General features: G+C 44.8%; 1 protein-coding gene across 1 annotated transcript in view; it reads right to left on the minus strand.

Moving 5' to 3' along the window:
• LOC115163529 (protein Aster-B-like) overlaps positions 1 to 22,032 on the minus strand; it is a 103,771-nt gene that overhangs the window by 8,403 nt on the left and 73,336 nt on the right. Inside the window, exons 5-11 of the mRNA XM_029715509.1 lie at positions 14,781 to 14,994; positions 12,743 to 12,763; positions 9,391 to 9,411; positions 880 to 964; positions 528 to 631; positions 266 to 361; positions 54 to 134 (exon numbers count right to left, since the gene is read on the minus strand). Of these exons, the coding sequence (XP_029571369.1) occupies positions 54 to 134; positions 266 to 361; positions 528 to 631; positions 880 to 964; positions 9,391 to 9,411; positions 12,743 to 12,763; positions 14,781 to 14,994 (622 nt within the window). The remainder of the gene's footprint in view (positions 1 to 53; positions 135 to 265; positions 362 to 527; positions 632 to 879; positions 965 to 9,390; positions 9,412 to 12,742; positions 12,764 to 14,780; positions 14,995 to 22,032) is intronic.

The raw sequence follows: 22,032 nt of genomic DNA on the forward strand, positions 1-22,032 counted from the left end.
TAGTGAACATGTAGATCTATTTGTGATGAGGTTAATTGAGGTTGCTGGCTTACTTTGTCCAGCAGTGCATTCTGCCATAACCTGAACATCATCATGTAGGTCCTGTCCCGTGCTCCAAATGAGGTGAGAAAGTGCTGTGGGGAGAGAATTAAAATAATGAGTTTGTATCAGGTCAAAAAATATGCTTTGAAATGAGGCAGAGGAGAAAGTTTGAGCCTCCTTTCAGTCAGTGACTGCCAAAGATCCAGTCCCTGTCCTGTCTTACCTTCTCACCGTCTGTGGACACCTGGATGGCGTTGGGGATGAGGCGGGCTGTCTTCTCCTTTGTCATGGTGCAGACGTCCTTCAGCCTCACCGTCAGCTGCACACACATGCAAATCAATATATCTGTTGAACAATACTGAAAAATCTACTGTGCTGCAAACCATAGAAATACAGTCAATTACATTTCAATACCGCAAACTAACCAACACCAGAGAAATATAGATAAGGTCAAAAGAACAGAAAGCCCCTGCTTTCTGACGTACCAGCGTTTCCCAGCGGAAGATGTTGCTATAAAAACAGATCCAGTTTTCTGAGAGGTAGAGTCGGCCCTGCAGGAGGATGTCTCGTTGCAGGGCGCAGGAGTAATCTGCCAGCACAGGTCAGAGATCAAAGATCAGAGCCCAGGAAGAATACATAATCTACCCATCAAGGTCAGGGTTAATTCTATTTCAATATAGTCAATTCAGAAGATGAATTACCTGAATTGATAGTTTAAATGGAATTGACTCCAACCAGCCAACGCTAACTTGACCAAAACCAAGCTGATGTCCTATATCCACCATATTGATGACCTAACTGGCCTTAGTGGCCTAGTACTTTGTGTTAGTAACTCACCCACGATGAGTCGCTCTGTGTCCGGTAGCTGCTTGAAGAGCTTCCTGAAGTCCTCATTACGCTGTTTGTATGTGGGGCTCAACACCTGGAGAGACAGAGAGCAACAATTGTAACCTATTAGAGAGGGACGACTCACACATATATTTCTGAACACACACTCTCTCGCTCACATACACACACTGGACTACATCCATTTTCACAAGTGCATTTTAAACCAGACTTGATACCAAGGACGATCCCCTCTTGACATTTTGCCACTTCAGGACATCCAATAAGCATGCTTTTGATTAACATGAGCATTCCTAATGTGAGTCACATTCCCAAGACAACAATATATGGTAACATCAATGTACTGTATGAACACACACAATGGTGCTTTGTGCAGCAACAGTTTATATGTAGGACAGAGGGAGACAAAAACACACATCAAACCTGCTACGTTAGCAAACCCTTATAGCCATAGTTTATCTTATAAAACCTAGTCTGGTTGGTTGTTGGTTTAGGTCATGAGAAGAAATGTTCAATTCTCACACAAAGGAATTCATTCTCTCTTGTTACATTCTCAGGCATTTGGGTAAATCTTATCTTGGGCCTGGATTCAGAGGGCAGGCTTGTTTAAAGAGGGAAGTATTGCTGTGACCCACAGCCAGACGCCTTCTGAGTGTGAGTGCAGGGGTGAGTGATCTATGTATCTAAGTCAGATGCTGTCTTTGAGTAGGAACAGCTTCAGGAAACAATGCCTGCCAATACAGTAACCAAAGACATCCCTTCAGGGGAAAAACCTCTCCCTGCTTCAATCTTGAAGGAACACAACAGACTGTTCACATTAACATCATCTAGCTATATGTTCAATACTCATATAACAACAACAGCCCAGAATGGATAGAAATAATCTGTTTCTGTTAAACTATGAATGAAAACCAGTGGTGCCTGTCAAGAAAACTTGATAAATTCGAGAACTTTGAAGACTGGAATTATGTATTACGCGCCAGACATTTTTACTGTCTAGAAATGTTCACAGAAAGTACTCTCTATAACTGCCTAAAATATCAAGAGTATTAGAGCCTCCCTTTCATAACAAATGCCTGTCTTTGCCCCTTAAATTGCAGCCTTCTTACTTTGTCTAGGGAAAGGGTCAATGCATACTATGGGAATGCAAATAGCTACTGACTTCATTTAATTTGCCTGCCAAAATATAATTGGGGCAGGGAACCACAGAGTTATGCTCTTGGCACAGGTACAGTACAAAAACCACCCATCCAAACCTTCTCCCCCCTCTTCCCTCCCCACCGCTCCCCCTCCTGGCATCAGCTCTCTGGGGGGGGGTCAGTAACTTACTGCAGGGACCTCCTCTGACTCCAAGTTCTGGTCTGGGGGGTCCGAGGCGGCCCAGCCCCACTCCCACCCAAACTCTTCCCGGGCCGGATCCTGTGGGAGCCACCCAGCCAGGGCTTCATCCAGCTCCAGTACTGCCTCCCAGTCCGACGGCAGTCCCATGTGAGCCTCCATACTCCATACACTACCCTCAGACACCTAAACCCGTGGTGCCCCCGTGGGGTGCTCAGAACGGTGGATTTCAATGCTGGTGATCCAGTGGTCCAGGTCTGCTGCAGACAAACAGACAGAGCTGTTGTGTGTCCAGTGGCTGTGGCTTGGAGACTGCTGTGATTGAACCTGGTATGGGTGCTACTCCCTTTCAGTGTGAAAGCTGGACCCGGCTGACTGCTGCCACATGAATCCAGTCGTTTCTCCTTCAGCTGTTGGCACTCTAGTAACCCTGGCCACAAGTCTTTTATTATAATAGCAGCTCTGGCAGGTAGGCGTGTGCGGTCAGGGGGTGTAACGCTGTCCAGATCCAGATGCCTCAGAGCGCCTTGGTGAGCGCAGCTCAGACACACCAGCAGCGAAAGCAAAGAAATATCCTTGGTAAAGAGAAAAACAGAGCGAAAGAGAGAGAAAGAGAGATAGTTTCCTAACTGGAAAGTGGTGCAGTCCCGTCTCGCTGGCTGACAAGGTGATTGAGTTACAGAGGACAGATGTGCACACAACCTTCAGTTACCTCCACACTCCGTGAGGAAAAACAAGTCCATTAATCTTGAGTGGTGCGGCATGGAGTCGCGTGCCAAGACTTGCGGCTCAGTCTAATGCAGTTGGAGCAGTGTAGCTCTGGGAGTATGTCCCCTGTCGTTGTCCTTGACCATTCAGGTATTAGAGAGCAATAGCATAGGAGGGTTAACACATTTAGAGGTGTTACTATCACTAAACCCCCCCCCCCTGGAACCCTGTGTCCTACTTCCCTACTCTCTATCCCCCACAACTCTCCCTTAAGGTCAGTAATGCACTCCTGAAACCAGATCCCTGTCAGTGACTACGACCAGACTAGACAGACAGGCACAGAGATTGGTTCTCATCTGACTATGAGCCTAGCAAATCAACCTATCAGCACAGTGGTGAGAGGTTGACACAATGATAAAATACATCAGCAACGAAACAAACACTGTGGCTTCAATTGGAACTCCATTAGGCTCACTTGTGATTGGTTACATCTGTGCCCCGGATTTCAGAAACAAATTCCACACCTTTCCTGCTTACGCAATTTCCACAAGCCCACTCAACATCAACATCTAGCCAAATCAGTGAGAAGAAACAAGCTGTTGAAAACAGTTCAGATCATTCACAGATCCCTCTCAGACGTGAACAGCCTTCACCCTGTTGAAAATGCCTCCTCAGCCCGTGAATAACGTTTCTTCAGACGTTTGCGACCTGGGCCCACTGTCTTCCAAAACTGCATTCAAGATGTCAGATAACCGAGTAGTATCTGAATTCAACGTTTTTCCAAGAGCTTTTCCCAAAAATGAAAATGAAGACTAATGCAAATGCAGAAGCTATTGATTCGACTATCTCCGTTCTTCTCCAGGTGACAATGTGACAAGTCCTAAGACAGTGTAGCTGCCAGGTGATGACGGGGATATAGACAGTCCCTGAGGTGGCGGTTAACCATTAACCTGCTGGGTAAACAGTGAGAGATGTCGGAGACAGGTACAGTCAACCAGGGTGGGGCCCCATTCTTTTAAGGGGGCGGTTAAATATCCATTCCCATAAACAATGAGGCCAGTCTCTCACCCCACTGACAGTAGGTTGCTACAAACCACTCTGGAGAGGAGTGGCCAGGAAGGTGTATGCGTATATGTATTTGATTGCATGTGTGTGAGGACTTCCATCTTCATTGGAAACAAACTAAGTGCCACTGTCAAGGGAGTGTGCATGAATGTGTGTTTGTATATGTGTGAAGACTTCCGTCTCTATCTGAAACACACTATTCCTTGACACTTTCCCTGCCAACGGCGTGTTGATGGTGGGAGGGTGAGGAACCAGATGTGGGAACAGCTCAGCAGAGAAGGGCTGTCTGGTTTAGAAACACAGCCAAGCCATGATCTCTGACGATTCACCCTGTCCTGCATCATACACACTGCTTGCTTTTCTTGACATTTCAAACAAGCACCCCAGCTCCCTACATTGTAAAAATAACCAGTGTGGTTTCATGTAAAGTTTTATGAAGAGCGGTGAGCCTTTCATGGGTTAGGAGATAGGCTCTACAGTGGTATCCTTTGTGTGCGAATCTACCTCAGTGTAAACATGGCAGCCTCCCTCTGAGTCTCTTGCTCACCTTCTCCTGCTCTCTCCTCTCTCTCCTCACTCTCTCTTTCTCTCTCATGCAGGGGGATGAACTCTAGAATGTTTTCATTATAGACCTGAGAGTATGAGGAGGCAGATATTTCACCTCACAAAACTCTTGGAGAAAAGCAGTCTCTTAAACCTGCCACTTAACTGTCGTTACTATGAGCCACTATACTTGGCATCTGGCAGACATTGATTTCCTTGTTAATACCTCAACTGCCTGCGTAGGTCCTGTACAGTTTCCATGAAAGCATTGCAACAGAGTCATTAGGAAGGTTGATATGGCAGGGTGGGGCCTGTTGTGTGTCTCTACTGGGCTCAGACCTCATATCAGGACGGTTGTGATGTAATCACAGTAGGTTCAGTGCCATGGGAGAACATCATTGCCATGTAGAGAAACACAGTGACTGTGACATGGCCTACCACATAGCCTACCATACCCTCTGGTAAAGCACTGCATCAGATACATACCAATACACGTTGCAATGGTCCAGAACAGAGATTAGGCATAATTACATAGTTAGTGTTAGTTAATGTTTCTGGGAGCAGATTGGTATTATGATGCATTTGTTTAGTAATGGTAGAACAGGAGAGAAAGTAAGTTAAGTAGCTAGAGGAGAGTATCAGAAAGCATTAGATGTGGACCATAATTCTTCTAAACATTCTGGAGAATCTCCATTTCAAGTTTCACTAAGCAACAATGCCCAACTATACCCAATGTGGCCATAATGACAAAATGAGCACATTTGAAGACTTGGGAGGACTGGAACATGCTAACCAGTCCCATGCTCCATTCTCCTGTCATTCAAGGCATTCAGGGCTGCTCCAGACACTGACCACATGGTTCGTGGGTTTAGTATGATACACTGAGCAGACTTGTTACAACCTGGGGTGTATTCATTAGTCGCAGACCGTTGCAAAAAGTTTGGCCTGTTGCAAAAATGGAAATGGTTTACCGTTTACTCTAGGAACCTGGGAGGGAGTGAAACAGGGAGGGATATAGGCATTCAGGGCTGCTCCAGACACTGACCACATGGTTCGTGGGTTTAGTATGATACACTTCCTAGGTTTTGGCCTTTCTAGGGAGTTTTTCCTAGGGAGTTTTTCCTAGCCACCGTGCTTCTTTCACATGCATTGCTTGCTGTTTGGGGTTTTAGGCTGGGTTTCTGTACAGCACTTTGAGATATCAGCTGATGTACGAAGGGCTATATAAATACATTTGATTTGATTTGATATACCTGAATTTGTCCAATAGAAACTCTTGTTTTCGTGGCAAAACATTTTTTTTCCCCCTTTTGGAGTAAACAGTTTCCGTTGCTGAAATTTTCGCAGCAGACCAAACATTTTGCAACGGCCTCCGACTAATGAATACACCCATTGCGTCACCACCATCACAGCTCTGAGTAGCCTATAGTCCCTCTTTACACAGCAGCCATTTTGACAACATTATTTTTCAAAACACAACCACAATGTGGCCATGGCATTGGGTCATCTAACCCCAAAGTGCTGCATATTGTGGCTTCGCTCTCAGGTGGAAACAACATAGTGATGAATGAGGGATGAGGAGCAGACTAGTGGAAAGAGAGACCAGTCAAGCGATCCAAGAAGAAGGAATAAGCAGAAAGATATTTGAAAAATTGCACAAGAGTACAAGTCATGCTTACTCTCAGGATGTGTTGTCTTTCATGCTGGGGAGAGAAGGGGAATATATAGACACAAATAACAAGAAAAGAAAGGAATAAACAACAGAACAAGGGAAAAGAAAACGGAGTCCCACAGAGACACCATAGGAGAAACCATGGCTTTATAATAACACCATATCAGGGTATCAAAACACTTCTCACAGATGGCCAACCGAGCCATCAAGTAGATTTACTTGGCTGTTTAAGAAGAATTATAACGAAAGGAATTCATTACAGCCCCATTAAAATGTAGCAACCTTGTCTCTTAGTACACTGTCTGGAAACCTTGTGTTAAGTCAGGACCTCTTGGTGTAATGGTCTTGGTGTTGGACTGAGATCACTGGTTCAGGCTGTCACCATACTTTCGCTACAAGATGCTTTTCTGTCTGTCAAACATTCATCTATGAATCACATCTGTAGTAAGGTATGGGAGTTGCAACAAAATGGTGCAAAACATTACATTTTTATTAATCCTCAGTCATTTTTCTTATTAATTCAGCATGCCATCACACTGTAACCCTAGACTCCTAGAACTGTAATGTAAATCCCACTGGTTAGCTTCCTGGGTAAGCCTGAGCTCCATATGAACGTGACCTTAGGAATATACCCTTGTGTGATTCTAATCAGGGTCTAGAACCCTTAACCTCGTAACCTCACACACACACGCACACAATCGAAAGCACGCATGCACGCATGCACACACACACACACCCACAACACACACACACACACACACACACACACACACACACACCTTACTTTTTTTTTTACAATTGCTAGGACCCATTTCTCAATACTATGGTCACTTTTTTAAAACTCTTCACACAGTGAGGACAACAGCAGTCTATGTGGGCTAAACTGGATCATTTTTCATTGCTTTGGCACAAAATGCATTCAATGACTACATCTTTCAAATGTCATGAACTCTCACTCAGACACAACCACCACCAAAACTCTATGTACCTACAAGCCAATTTGCACATGTTCACATACTCTTTTCAAAACTGTTAAAAACCACACATAACACAAAATTGAATAAGACAGCAATTTGCTACATTTCTACAGTAATACCGTATTGAAATATATTCCAAATCTAAAAAATGAAATACTATCGAAATAATTATACCAACCACAGCTGATTCCCATTGTAGCTGAACACCTACCCAGGTGTTAGTCTTTCAATTTCATTACCATCTATACAAAAGGGGACATCTTAGGAATAATGCTGTACTGTAATGTAAACATGGACCCAGCCAGCGATAGAGAAGTGGCTGACAGAGGAAGAAGAGTGGCTGGGAGAGGGAGAGGAGTATATATGGGTGGTGGAAGAAGACTGAGAGGAAGATCAAGAGCTGTAGTCTCAGATGAGATTAGGGCTACTATAATTGATCATGTAATAAATCATGGTCTATCAATGAGAGAGGCTGATCTGAGAGTGCAGCCAAATCTGCAACACTCAACAGTGGCATCTATTGTGAGAAATTTCTGGCAAATGTGCAAATGTGCATTCTGTAAGGGCATCTGACTGAACTGCACATTACAGAAGTAAATTGAGCAAAGCCTCCAAACCCACTTGTGTGTAATTGTTTTTGTATTTCTGCGTAGATCCCAACGGTTACCTCCCACAGGCAGGAGAGGTAGATTTTCACTGCTGTGCAGGAAACAGCAATCGTTGATATGGTCATCAGAAACAATGGCATAAAACTCACAGAGATTGTTGGCAGACAACGTTACATTTGGAAATATTCACAATGTAAGCATAACAAATATTTCTAGAGTCCTGAAACAACATCAAGTCAGGATGAAGCAGTTGTCCCCTTTAAGAGGAACTCTGGACGAGTCAAGCAACTCAGGAACCAATATGTCCAGGTAAGATGACTATAAAATACAGAACTGGTTTCGAACAAAACCAAACAGGGCAGAGGCACACAATGGCATGTTTTTAGGTGTAATGTAAACTACCATAATAGCCTAACTCTTATGTTGCCTTGTGGATTTATTTGAGAGAGTCATGGAGATTGAAGCCAGGCAAACACCCCACATATTCATCTTTGTGGATGAGGCTGGTTTCAACTTGGCCAAAACACGGCGGTGAGGAAGGAATGTGATTGGGAAAAGAGCCACAGTGGATGTCCCGGGCCAGAGGGGTACCAACATCACAATGTGTGCAGCAATATCCTCTGATGGATTGCTGTTACACAAACCGCTAATTGGGCCACACAACACCGAGCGTCTCATTTCATTCCTGGATGACCTCTATGGAAGGGTTGTGCCAGGTGAGGAAAGGGTTGTAGTGAGTCGAAATCAGCCAACGTTTGCAATTGTATGGGACAATGTGGAATTTCATCACTCCCGTGCAGTCACAGAGCGGTTTGCAGCCCATCACAGGATGGTGTCACTTTTCCTCCCACCTTACTCTCCATTCCTCAACCCCATAGAGGAATTATTTTCCTCATGGAGGTGGAAGGTTTATGACCACCATCCACATGATCAAATGTCCCTTTTGGATGCAATGAATGCTGGATGCCTGGACATATCTGCAGAAGATTTCCAGGGATGGACCAGGCATGCCAAAATATTATTTCCTAGGTGTATTGCCCAAGATGACATAAGATGTGATGTGGATGAGAACCTGTGGCCAAATGCAGAATACAGGGTTGACTAGCATTGCTACTGTATCTGTATATGGTGTATATACAAATTATTGTATTTTGGAATCTCTCAATGCCAAAAAATGACATAAAACATATTGAAGCATATTACATCATGTCTGATTCATTCCTGTAACATATACTGCAGTGAATTCTAACCAGTAGAGAGGTGTTATACTTGTTTTGTAAAGACATTTGACAAAAGAAAACATTGTGTAATGCTACCTGTTGTTAGTGTTGTTTAGGTCATTGTTTTATGAGTGACAACGTGTGCTTGTTGGGTGACAAACTTTGCTAGTGTTATGGAATAATTAGTTGATTTGAGACATGTATGAAGTGTTTTGGTAGTTTTGGATGTGAAAGTAACTGCTGTGCCAAGCTGAAAGTTGGTTAGGAGAACCGTGTGAAGAGTTTTGAAAAAGTGACCTAAGTATTGAGAACTCGGTCCTAGCGATTGTAAAAAAGTGTAACAGAAAGAGTAAGAAGAGGATGAAACTTACGTTGTACCAGCTCTGGCTCTTCTGTAGACAGCGAGGAGCGATGCAGAGTGGAGAGAACAAAGACAATTGTAAGTCAATGAGACAAGAACACAACAACACTTGGCCACAGGGCTCAATATCATAAACACATAGAGGCCAGGGGATGATAAAAACAGACAGCGGGTATTTATAGAAGGTGTGAATGTCAACCTCTGGGTGGGCACCTCCTACCATAAACTCAGGCCTCTGCTGATATCCAACAGTTATATCCCTTTGAGCTTGTCACATCTTTTAGCTGGCCTTTTCATTGATTTCTGGGCTTCACAAATGTTAATTTACATGGCTATTTGCTAAGCAGATGGTGGATTGGGGTTGTGGTACAATATGTTCATCTTTGTTTCTAAGTGTTTATTTATTAATGATTTAGAGTTGCTTCTAAATGCTTGTGTATGGAGGTGAATTGTGTACTGCTGTGTGTTGTATATTTTCTAACAGCAGAGGGTAGTATACACACTGTTATTGAAAGCACCATAACTCACCTGCTTCTATTTTATGGGGCTATAAAGAGAGTGTAATATGTTTCAGAATTGTGATCAGAGAGGGATGCATGCTAGGGACCATCCAGTGGGTGGAGAAAGGGCGGGAGAATCAACCATGATTTTAGTGGTTACAAAATATGTCACCGCCTCCTCTTGATGCCATTAAAACATAAATAATAAGAAACTTAACCAGGCAATAACAAAAAATGTGGTTTGTAATTTCAGTGAAAACATACAAGAAGCATACTGGTGCGAGACTACTATTGTAAATCAATCCTTCGGAGATGTGAATGTAGATAATGTTCAAATATTTCAGCTATCAGATAAGCGTGTAGTGTTTCCTGTCTGAGAGTTGTGAGGCCCCAGTCATGTCCCTGGACTCTGGGCTCTGACGTGGACAGGGATAATCTCCTCTGAAGGTGACAGAGGCGTGAGAGAGAAGATTTAAGCTTTAAGGTGTCCGCAAAGTGTGTGAGTGAGTGTGTGTGCATGCCATTGTGCAAGTGTTTTGGAGTTTGTGTAATTGCATGTTTGTCAGTGCATCTTTATAGCCTACACGTGTGTAATTTGCATGCGTGTCTAAATCAAATGTTTGCCTCACCCACGAAGCACATTTGTGTCTGGGGAAGTGTGTCAGCAGCACTAAGAAGCAGGTTAACACCCACTGATTAAGTGGACCGCGTAACAGAGAGAGCTTGTGTACGGTAGTAGTGTCTTGGCCTGGATTCCCCTGAGGATCAGAAAGGCCTGGAACGACTAACTACTTTACACATCCCAACCAACCGGACCAAACCAGAACTGACCAGCGCTAGCTGTAACCCAGACAAACCTATCAGGTATAACCCCCATATCTTCAAACAACACTAGAACAACAATCTAGTTCTGAGGAACAGAACGGAACAGGCCTGATCCACCCAGCACAACAGGCCTAAAGACAAACCTGAACTCAACATTCTTGTGGCCAAGAAGACCCCCACAGAACTGACCCAGTTATTCAGATTTAAAAAGATGAATGTCCTCAGGTGATGAACCATGGTTATTATTATTATTTATTCATTATTATTATTTGTTAAACTTTTAGAGCGCTTTTCATTACAATCTCAAAGTGCTTTAAGCAACAACAATATTAGATATTATTTGAAATGTTTACGCTTGAGTCATTTAGCAGACGCTCTTATCCAGAGAGATTTACAGTAGTGAGTGCATACATTTTCATAGTTTTTTGTACCTGTCCCCCGTGGGAATCAAACCCACCACCAACTGCTAAATTCCACAATCCCACAACTACTAAACCCACAACCAACCATGCTCTACCAACCGAGATGTTTTATCAACATTTTGATATATAACATTGTACAAAAGGAGCGACTTCTATTTCCTCAGAAACAATCATGACTTTACTTCAGTACGTCTTACTGGTGAGACTCTTGGCAAGGCCAGAGCACAGCAGTGTTTGTAATGGTGGTCCAACTGACAGGTCTTCAACAGAGAGAACACTTTAAGGAGGGAGGAGAGAGAGGAGAGGAAGACGTTCTGGTCTGAGAGAGGAGGTAGAGACAGCTAGGGGCGATGACTGACATCACATATTTACAGAGGAGGGGAAGAGGAGGTCACTGGTCAAATCGGACTAGGGGGTTAAAGGGCAAATGAAAGCAAAAGGAAATGCTTACTTTAATCAGGTTTAATCTGTCATACTGAAAGGAAATTAAAGAGAAAATGAAGAGTTAACCAACATGAAGGAAAGAGCTGAACAACAAGAGAGGGGAAAAGGCTTTGGTTTTTATTTGCAAGTGTACTAACAGTACTAGGCCACCGCACTAAACGATCCAAGACACACTATTGTACTATCTAACTCTACTTTCATTATGTGTCCATGTCTCAGTGTTTTGGTCTGAGATGGGTCTTCATGCTGAGTCTCTATGTACTCTCGCTTTAGTGCTGCTCACTGTTTACGGTTCCATAAACAGCCTCATTGATTGGTGACAGTGGGAGACTGAGCAAAGTCGTGAGCGGCCAGTCAGTTAATTAGTGTGGGACCGCCAGCCCAGGTCCTCTACAGAGAGGAGCCCCTCTCTCTCCCCACCTGCCTGTGTGTTATCTGGATTGCATTAGACTAGGGTGACAGAGCTCACGTTGCCTGGGCGACTGCACAAAGTGCCAGGGTCATGTGACTCCTGCTGACCACGGGCCAGGGGCTCATGTGGGGCCAGAGAGGGCTGGCACTCGGCCACACCACGGGCCTGAGGGGTGATGTCATTGACTGGGTGTGCTGTGAAACGGGCCGGACACCGCCTGAACACCAACTCAACTGACTGAATGTCACTTGGCTCCCATTAACATCATCCTGTCTGCCTGTCTCATAGTCCGTGACAAAGCTGAAGGCAGCCGATTGCAGAGAATGTGCTGACGTGCAGCAAGGGGTCCTTACATGAAAATGCTCTAACTAACCGGTGACACACGGACTCTGCTGCTGTCGTGTGGTGCGAGGAAGAGAAAAGGAGCTTCTTATGTAGAAAGCTCTAGTCTCAGGATTGATCAGAAATTAATGTCACACACGTGTGGTAGAAAGGGATACAGAAGGAATTTTACAGTCCTCCCCCCCCCCCCCCCCCCCCGAAACGTGTCTGAAAGCCAGCAGTCCGGCAGGGAGGAAGACGAGAAAGGAAGGGCGGCAGAGGGGGGTAGAGGAAAAGGTCATAGCAACATGGATGCCATCTGGAGTGTGTTCAGATGGAAGATGTGGGGGGGGGGCACACGACAGCTCACAAGACACGGAGGTGAGGTGGGGGTGGGGGTGGGGTGGGGTGTAAAGAACAGAAAAGAGTAATGCTTACTTTGGAAAGTCGCTTGTGAGACTAGCATGCATCAGGAGAAGAACAAAGAAATCAGAAACCAAAAAACTGCAAGACACAACAGCTGAAAGAACCAAAAAAAGAGTTGAAAACAGTCAGTTTCAGATCACAGACATTTCATATGGCGGCAGTGAAAGTAAGAGAAAGCAAGCACTCTTTGTCAAGAAGAAAAATGGATGAGAGAAGAGGAGAACACAATGACAACAAAAGCAACAGGCGTCTGACACCACAAGGACTGGGGAGCACTGTGAGCAGTGAGTGAAGGGGAAAAGGGATGAGAAGTGAGAGAGCCGTGACCGCCAACTACCACGCTCCTTATCACTTCACAACAACAAGATATTCAGAGGAGGAAATTACTAAATATATCACCCAATATTATCATGTTCATGTCTTGCTTGAGATGTAAGCCTAGTTACCCACAGTCAAAGCTCCTGTCCTTCCCTCTGCTACCTTACTCTTCAGTTCAGACGCTGATGAACGAGAAGCGAGACTGCAGCCTCTTCACCTGCCTACTGTGTCAGAACGAGCCTTGCAGAGTTGAGAGAGCTACAGTTAATGACTGAGTGCTGCGATGGAGAGGGCTGACTGAGCGCCCTGCCTGTGATTATTACAATGCCGCTCTGACAGGACCAGGGGATGGAGGGAGGGAAAGAGGGATGGAGGGAGGGAAAGAGGGATAGAGGGAGGGAAAGTGGGATAGAGGGAGGGAGGGAGGGAAGGAGAGAGGGAGGGAAAGAGGGATGGAGGGAGGGAAAGAGGGATAGAGGGAGGGAGGGAGGGAGGGAGGGAGGGAGGGAAAAGGGAGGGAGGGAGGGAAAAAGGGAGTGAGGGAGGGAGGTGATAGGGGAAGAATAGGGTGAATGTGTGGTATAAGCGTCTTTGCTGATGATAATGGGTCCTTATCTACAATTGATGTGCTGAGGGTCTCGTTACGCAGTCTATGATTGGCCAGTTGTACCAGAGTGACAGTTGGATCTGACCTATAGTTTGATGATGGGAGTTGGACATTACCTTATCAGAGACAGCACAGTGTATCAGGAGTACATTGTACATCTGTAAATTGGAGCTACATGAGGATGGCATGTTTGATTTAGTATGGTGTGCCGATGCTGAGGTATGTGGGGTAAAATCAATTTGAAATGGCAAATAAAAGCTGATAAAACCATGTCATTTCACAAGATATGACTATATCTCACTCCTTCTTGTTGACTATTTCTTATAGAACATGTTTTATGGAATACAAGAAGACAATAAGACTTTACTGGCAACATTTGGAGGTTATCAAGACATTATGTCACGGGTAAAAGTGAATCCCCCTGTATCACCTCACCAGATAAATGTTGATTTCAGATTGTACTGGAAGATGTGTTCAGGGATGATACAAATATCTTGCTGAACTGAAGTGATAGGCCAGGCTGCCATGATTTATTTGTGAGTTATGAATGCACTGTGTGTTGATCAAGTCATTTTGAAAACTACACTGTTGGAGGTACTATTTGAGACTATGATCCTGACCTGTACTGTAGTGCGATTGTTGGAAAGAGGACTTTGATCCTGTACTGTTCGGTAGTGTGATTGGTGGAATAGGACTATGATCCTGTATTGTGCTGTACTGTGATTGGGGGAAAGAGGACTATGATTCTGTACTGTTCTGTACAGTGATTGGTGGAGGACTATGATCCTGTATTGTGCTGTAGTGTGATTGGTGGAGGAGGACAATGATCATGTACTGTGCAGTACTGTGATTGGTGGAAAGAGGACTATGATCCTGTACTGTACTGTTGTGTCATTGGTGGAATAGGATTATGATCCTGTACTGTGCTGTAGTGTGATTGGTGGAAAGAGGACAATGATCCTGTACTGTACTGTACTGTGATTGGTGGAGGTGGACTATGATCCTGTACTGTACTGTAGTGTGATTGGTGGAGGAGGACAATGATCATGTACTGTGCTGTACTGTGATTGATGGAAAGAGGAGAGCCCTGAGACAGAGATGGTCCACCTGCGCAATGAGGCTCACCTTGGAGTTCTTGCCTCCGCTCCGGGCGGACTGCAGAGAGTAGGTTCGCTGTACCACTTGCTCGGGGGTGGAGGGGGACTTGTCAGAGGAGTGGTCAGAGTGGCCCTTCTCCACCATGTTCTCACCAGGCTCCAGGCTCTGGGGCGTGGGTGAGCGTTTAGGACGCAAGACGGGCGAGCAAGCGGGCGTGCTCCTGTTGGAGTTACTGGCAGTGCTGGGGGTGAGAAAGAGACAGAGAGAGGGAGAGAGATAATTAATTTTACTTCTTAATTACAGCTGTGCTTTGGCAAAGTGGGTGGGGTTATATCCTGCCTGGTTGGCCCTGTCCGGGGGTATCGTCGAACAGGGCCACAGTGTCCCCCGACCCCCCCTGTCTCAGTCTCCAGTATCTATGCTGCAATAGTCTATGTACCAGGGGGCTAGGGTCCGTCGGTTATATCTGGTGTAATTCTCCTGTCTTATCTGGTGTCCTGTGTGAATTTAAGTATGCTAGTCGTGCTGCTTCTCCAGATTCAACTGTTCTGCCTGCGGCTAGGGAACCCTGACCTGTTCACCGGTCGTGCTATCTTGTCCTGGACCAGCTGTTTGTTTGTTTGTTTGTCTGTCTGTCTCTCTCTCTCTCTCTCTCTCAACCTCTCTCTCAACCTCTCTCTCAACCTCTCTCTCAACCTCTCTCTCAACCTCTCTCTCAACCTCTCTCTCAACCTCTGAATGCTCAGCTATGAAAAGCCAACTGACATTTACTCCTGAGGTACTGACCTGTTGCTCTCTCTACAACCACTCTGATTATTATTTGACCCTGCTGGTCAGCTATGAACGTTTGAACATCTTGAAGAACAATCTGCCCTTAAATGGCCATGTACTCTTATAATCTCCACCCGGCACAGCTAAGAGTGGACTGGCCACCTCTCAGAACCTGGTTCCTCTCTAGGTTACTTCCTAGGTTCCTGCCTTTCTAGGGAGTTTTTGCTAGCCACTGTGCTTCTACATCTGCATTGCTTGCTGTTTGGGGTTTTAGGCTGGGTTTCTGTATAGCACTTTGTGACATCTGCTGATGTAAAAAGGGCTTTATAAATACATTTGATTAATTGATTGATCATGAAACTACATATTCTGCACTGTTTGTGAATGTAGGGCTGGAGCAAAACCCATGACAAAAAAAATAACAGACATTACATTAATAACATTGAGGAACTAATTGTAGAACTCTTCAGTTCATTTAAATACCTTATTTAAATGTAAGCCATGCAAATTATGCAAATGTATTACCGTCACACAGGCAATGCTAGGCCTACTAGAGTAACATGCAAAGACTGAGGCCCATGCTTCCATTCATCCCCTGAGTGAGTAATCACGTTACATCACGGCAAATAGTCTTGAAAGCCACCCACTAACACAGTTAGTAACAGCAGCAGCTAGCCCACATAACCCAGAGACCAATAACAACAGCAGCTAGCCCACATAACCCAGAGACCAATAACAACAGCAGCAGCAGCTAGCCCACATAACCCAGAGACCAATAACAACAGCAGCTAGCCCACATAACCCAGAGACCGATAACAGCAGCAGCAGCAGCTAGCCCACATAACCCAGAGACCGATAACAGCAGCAGCAGCAGCTAGCCCACATAACCCAGAGACCAATAACAGCAGCAGCTAGCCCACATAACCCAGAGACCAATAACAGCAGCAGCTAGCCCACATAACCCAGAGACCAATAACAGCAGCAACTAGCCCACATAACCCAGAGACCAATAACAGCAGCAGCTAGCCCACATAACCCAGAGACCAATAACAGCAGCAGCTAGCCCACATAACCCAGAGACCAATAACAACAGCAGCTAGCCCACATAACCCAGAGACCGATAACAGCAGCAGCAGCAGCTAGCCCACATAACCCAGAGACCAATAACAGCAGCAGCTAGCCCACATAACCCAGAGACCGATAACAACAGCAGCAGCAGCTAGCCCACATAACCCAGAGACCAATAACAACAGCAGCAGCAGCTAGCCCACATAACCCAGAGACCAATAACAACAGCAGCAGCAGCTAGCCCACATAACCCAGAGACCAATAACAACAGCAGCAGCAGCTAGCCCACATAACCCAGAGACCAATAACAACAGCAGCTAGCCCACATAACCCAGAGACCAATAACAACAGCAGCAGCAGCTAGCCCACATAACCCAGAGACCAATAACAACAGCAGCTAGCCCACATAACCCAGAGACCAATAACAACAGCAGCAGCAGCTAGCCCACATAACCCAGAGACCAATAACAGCAGCAGCTAGCCCACATAACCCAGAGACCAATAACAACAGCAGCAGCAGCTAGCCCACATAACCCAGAGACCAATAACAACAGCAGCAGCAGCTAGCCCACATAACCCAGAGACCAATAACAACAGCAGCAGCAGCTAGCCCACATAACCCAGAGACCAATAACAACAGCAGCAGCAGCTAGCCCACATAACCCAGAGACCAATAACAACAGCAGCAGCAGCTAGCCCACATAACCCAGAGACCAATAACAACAGCAGCAGCAGCTAGCCCACATAACCCAGAGACCAATAACAACAGCAGCAGCAGCAGCTAGCCCACATAACCCAGAGACCAATAACAACAGCAGCAGCAGCTAGCCCACATAACCCAGAGACCAATAACAACAGCAGCAGCAGCTAGCACCAGAGAAAATAGCATGGTCAAAAACAGATCACATACTCTACATCAGTCATGAAGATTAGTGAAAACCATACGTCAGATAATGGATATCATATCCTACTGCTGCTTATTGAGATGAATGAACAACAAACTGCATCTTTAAAGAGCCAGGAGAAACCTTCCCCCGGGGTGTACGTGGAAATACACACTGAAAAAGGATCCTGCGGAAATATATAATTATACTTAATCCTCCTGACATTGACATTTAAACCTTTATCGGATAGCTTTTCTGCAATCCCATTTTCATGCTTTTCTAACTAATCTGGACAGATGAGAACAAGTCCATGAGCAGAGCCTAAGAGTAACAGGGACAGTTAAGCATCATGGTTATTATAATGTTGATATTCAGTTGAGTTATGGTGCAATAGTCAATTTGAACACAAGCTGAAAAGATTACCAGAGAACACTGTAGCAAGGACTACAGTGCTCTCTCTCTCTCTCTCTCTCTCTCTCTCTCTATCAATCTTTATCTATTCCATCTTCCGCCATCTCCAGCCTACCCAATGGCCTCTGCTTCTGACTCAGTCAAACTCACCTGCCTACGTTATAGATGAATGGATAGAGGTAGAGAAACATGCAGCACTAATAGAAGAGGAGGAGAGGACTGGAGGAGTGGAGAGGAGAGGAGGATTAGAGGAGTGGAGCGAGGGATGCTTCCCTTCCTGAACCACAGGTTAACCTGTTTATTATGTTCCGTCTCTGAGACCAGCCTGCACAGGTAACACCCCAAATGGCACCCTATTCCCTTGATAATGCACTGATTTTGGTCAACGGTAGTGCACTATATAAGGAACTGGGTGCCATTTCGGATGCACCCACAGAATCCCAGGGAGGCTCTGACTGCAGCCAGGATGGGCACTACTCACAATGAAGGCGGAGGTATCAAAAGGCCTAGCTGTCAATGATCTGTGTGGCTGGGCGCCGGACAGCCCCGGTTACTTGACGTGGCGTTATGCAAGCCCATTAAGTCATGGCCAGCCAATGGTGTATGTACCTCAAAGAAAAGAAGTGAAGCAATTATACCATTCTACTGTTTCAAAGAAGCCCTGCATGCAGCTTAGACTAAATCATAGTGAATAGTGCTGGTGGCCACTGTCTGCCTGTCTGCATGGATACATACCAGGTGCTCTGTACTCTGCAGTACCCAGAGCTGATCTCTCATCTAACTAATGGGATGGATGGATCATCAGCTCTGATAGAGTACATTGTGGTTACAAACAAATTATGTGGTGTTATGTGATAAGCAAAAGTGTGTTTGTGTAGACATACCTACTGCATAATACTTCAACATACAATCATAGACAATGATGATTCAGCATATGTTTGAGCATTTGTGAGTACAGGCCTATGTACCTGTATACAATGTGTATGTACTGGTATATGTCAATGTATGCATGTAAATCTGCACAGGATGTATATGAGTGTATATGAAATGTCTCACAAGCTGCCCTCATAATATGTAGTGTTGTGGTATCAGTGAATAATGCAGTGAGCTGGTACAAAGCAGAGGACACTGCTATTTCTCCTGCATGTTAATCAGTGTCTGAACCCAGAGTCTGTCTGAGATACACACACATTATGCAGGCACACACACACACACACACACACACACAACAGACACACACACCACACCACACCACACCCACACACACACACACACACACACACACACACACACACACACACACACACAGAAGTGTGCACGTACGCACCCACAGGACAGAGATGTACCTGGACGGACATTGACGCGGACACTGACACACATGCACACAAGCACACACAGAACAGTTCTCATATGCCAGTGGGCTGTGTGACACAAACACACACAGAACAGTTCTCATATGCCAGTGGGCTGTGTGACACAAACACACACAGAACAGTTCTCATATGCCAGTGGGCTGTGTGACACAAACACACACAGAACAGTTCTCATATGCCAGTGGGCTGTGTGACACAAACACACACAGAACAGTTCTCATATGCCAGTGGGCTGTGTGACACAAACACACACAGAACAGTTCTCATATGCCAGTGGGCTGTGTGACACAAACACACACAGAACAGTTCTCATATGCCAGTGGGCTGTGTGACACAAACACACACAGAACAGTTCTCATATGCCAGTGGGCTGTGTGACACAAACACACACAGAACAGTTCTCATATGCCAGTGGACTGTGTGACACAAACACACACAGAACAGTTCTCATATGCCAGTGGACTGTGTGAGCTGCATCATCTTTCATGTCACATCCTGGGTCAGTTACTAATGGTCTCACTCACTTGGCTTTCATCAGATCCACAGAAGCAGACAGAGTTAAGATGTGAGCTGAGCACACAGGACACCGTACTAGAACTACCCAGTCAGATATCTGCCAGTCATCCTCATCACCTTAACCCCATTATGGCCAGTCCACTCCATAAGTGTAATGGCTCTGACTGACCACAGGGTCATAATGATCACAGGCCCTGACACCTGCTGTCAGCTCTGTTCTCTGTCATCTGATTGGATAGAAGCCTATGTACCCATCTTTGAAATATTAATTATGAACGTAAGCCGACTAATATTGCACGCCTAGAGAGCCTAAACGCATTGAAGGTGTTTTTGATTTTGTTTTAGAACAGTGCAGCCAGTTATCATGAGCATTCAGAGTTGGATCACACGTCAATCAACATGTTAAAGGCAGCCCATAAACCCATAAATCCTCAGCATATAAATGGTTTGATCAGCTCATTCCCAGTAGTGTGTGTCTTTGCTCATTAGACAAGACCAGGTACACATGCCGCTAACATGTATGGTCAGACAAGAGAGTCATAGCCTTAGCCAAATCAAATGTTATCTGTCACATGCTTTGTAAACAACAGGTGTAGACTAACAGTGAAACGTTTAATTACGAGCCCTTCCCAACGATGCAGAAAGTAGAAAACACATACTACAATATACTACAATAGGTTACTTTGTGAACCAAACGTAACATGTGTGACAGGCCATTACACATTACTGTCAAGTTAATTGTCTCTCGTTTGTTCAGCACGAGAGGAGAGGACAGTTGCATGGGCGGTAAGAATGGCATCCTACTGCAGAACAATAGAGACAGCTGTTTCTGGATGTTGGCCTATACCTGAAGCTGACCCAGAACAATAACACAAAACATTAAAGTAGCTGCACCATTTGTATACAATGCCAAACCTTTATGACACACTTTCCAATACAACAACACTACATACTGTGTGAAGGAGGGTAATGGGTCGAAATGAATGAGCATAGAAGCCCTTTATTACCATGGGAACCCTTTGCATGCCACGGCAGGGGCTCCAAACACCACACCCTCCACTCCATGAAATGCCTTGTGTCGACTTGTGGTGGATGTGGTTATAATGACTCGTAAGAGAAAAAGATGTGGTTCTTATGACTAGTGAGAGACAATGCATTGTGAATTGTGGATAAAACCGCTAAAAAGCCTATACGGCTCCTCGCTCACACAATGAAGCACAACAAAGCACCTATATGAATATTGCTATAGCAACTGGGACTAGAGAGAATGTCTTTAAATATTCATAATATGCTTCTATATATAATCTACTGGGAAGAGACAGACCTTCTGTTGAGCTTGGCCTTTTAACTGGAAATAAGGGATTTGGAGAGGGAGGGAGAAACAACACTATCATGGCTGACTTTAATTGAGGACTGGGTAGAACTGGGTAGCCTGCACCTTTCCCGCTGCTACATTAGTATAATACTAAACGTGCCATCTAATGACATCGTTTGCATACTGTTTTGAAGCCTGGCCTCAGAACCATACAAAACATACAACACCTTATTTCTGAACACCTCCAAAAAGTATAATATGTAGTAATGTTCTAGTTACTTTAGACTGAAGCAAAAGTAGGGAGGTTGGTCGGGGAGAATGGATGAGCGTATACTGCAACCGTCTAGCAATCCAAAGGTTCAAGTCGCGTCAGTGACAATTGTAAAGTTTTAACTAACCCTTCCAGTAACCCTAATTCTAACCTTAACCCAATTCACCTAACCTGCTACATACATTCTTCTAACTTTTGTCATTAGTTCTCCTTGACACCAAAATAAATTCTCACTATAATTCTCCTCTGTTGTTATGAAGCAACAACTAACCTGGTCTCAGAGAAAGACATAATACTATGCGTTCTCCGCAATGTATGATAAGTTCATTCAAGCAACTCGCATGCTATTGTACAAACGGGTAAGACATATGATACCATTCGTACTCTCATTCCTAAGGTATTGTACAACCGCTATTCCATTCATAATGTAACCTAATGTAAAGTAATACATCATACTAAATACAGGGAACAGATTTATGTACAAAATCCTACAAATTGCCCTGAGACTAGATTGTGTGTGGAGATACAGTAGGTCCTTAAGGCAGGAAAGCAGCTGGGCTCATCTACATTACAGCACCAGAACCAATCACAGTCCTAATTGTATTGTATGTAAGATAAGGTTGATAAGAACATGGACTGAACATACTGCAGCAGAACGACAAAACAATGC

Source organism: Salmo trutta, chromosome 26 (genome assembly GCF_901001165.1).
Source record: "Salmo trutta chromosome 26, fSalTru1.1, whole genome shotgun sequence".
Lineage (NCBI taxonomy): Eukaryota > Metazoa > Chordata > Actinopteri > Salmoniformes > Salmonidae > Salmo > Salmo trutta.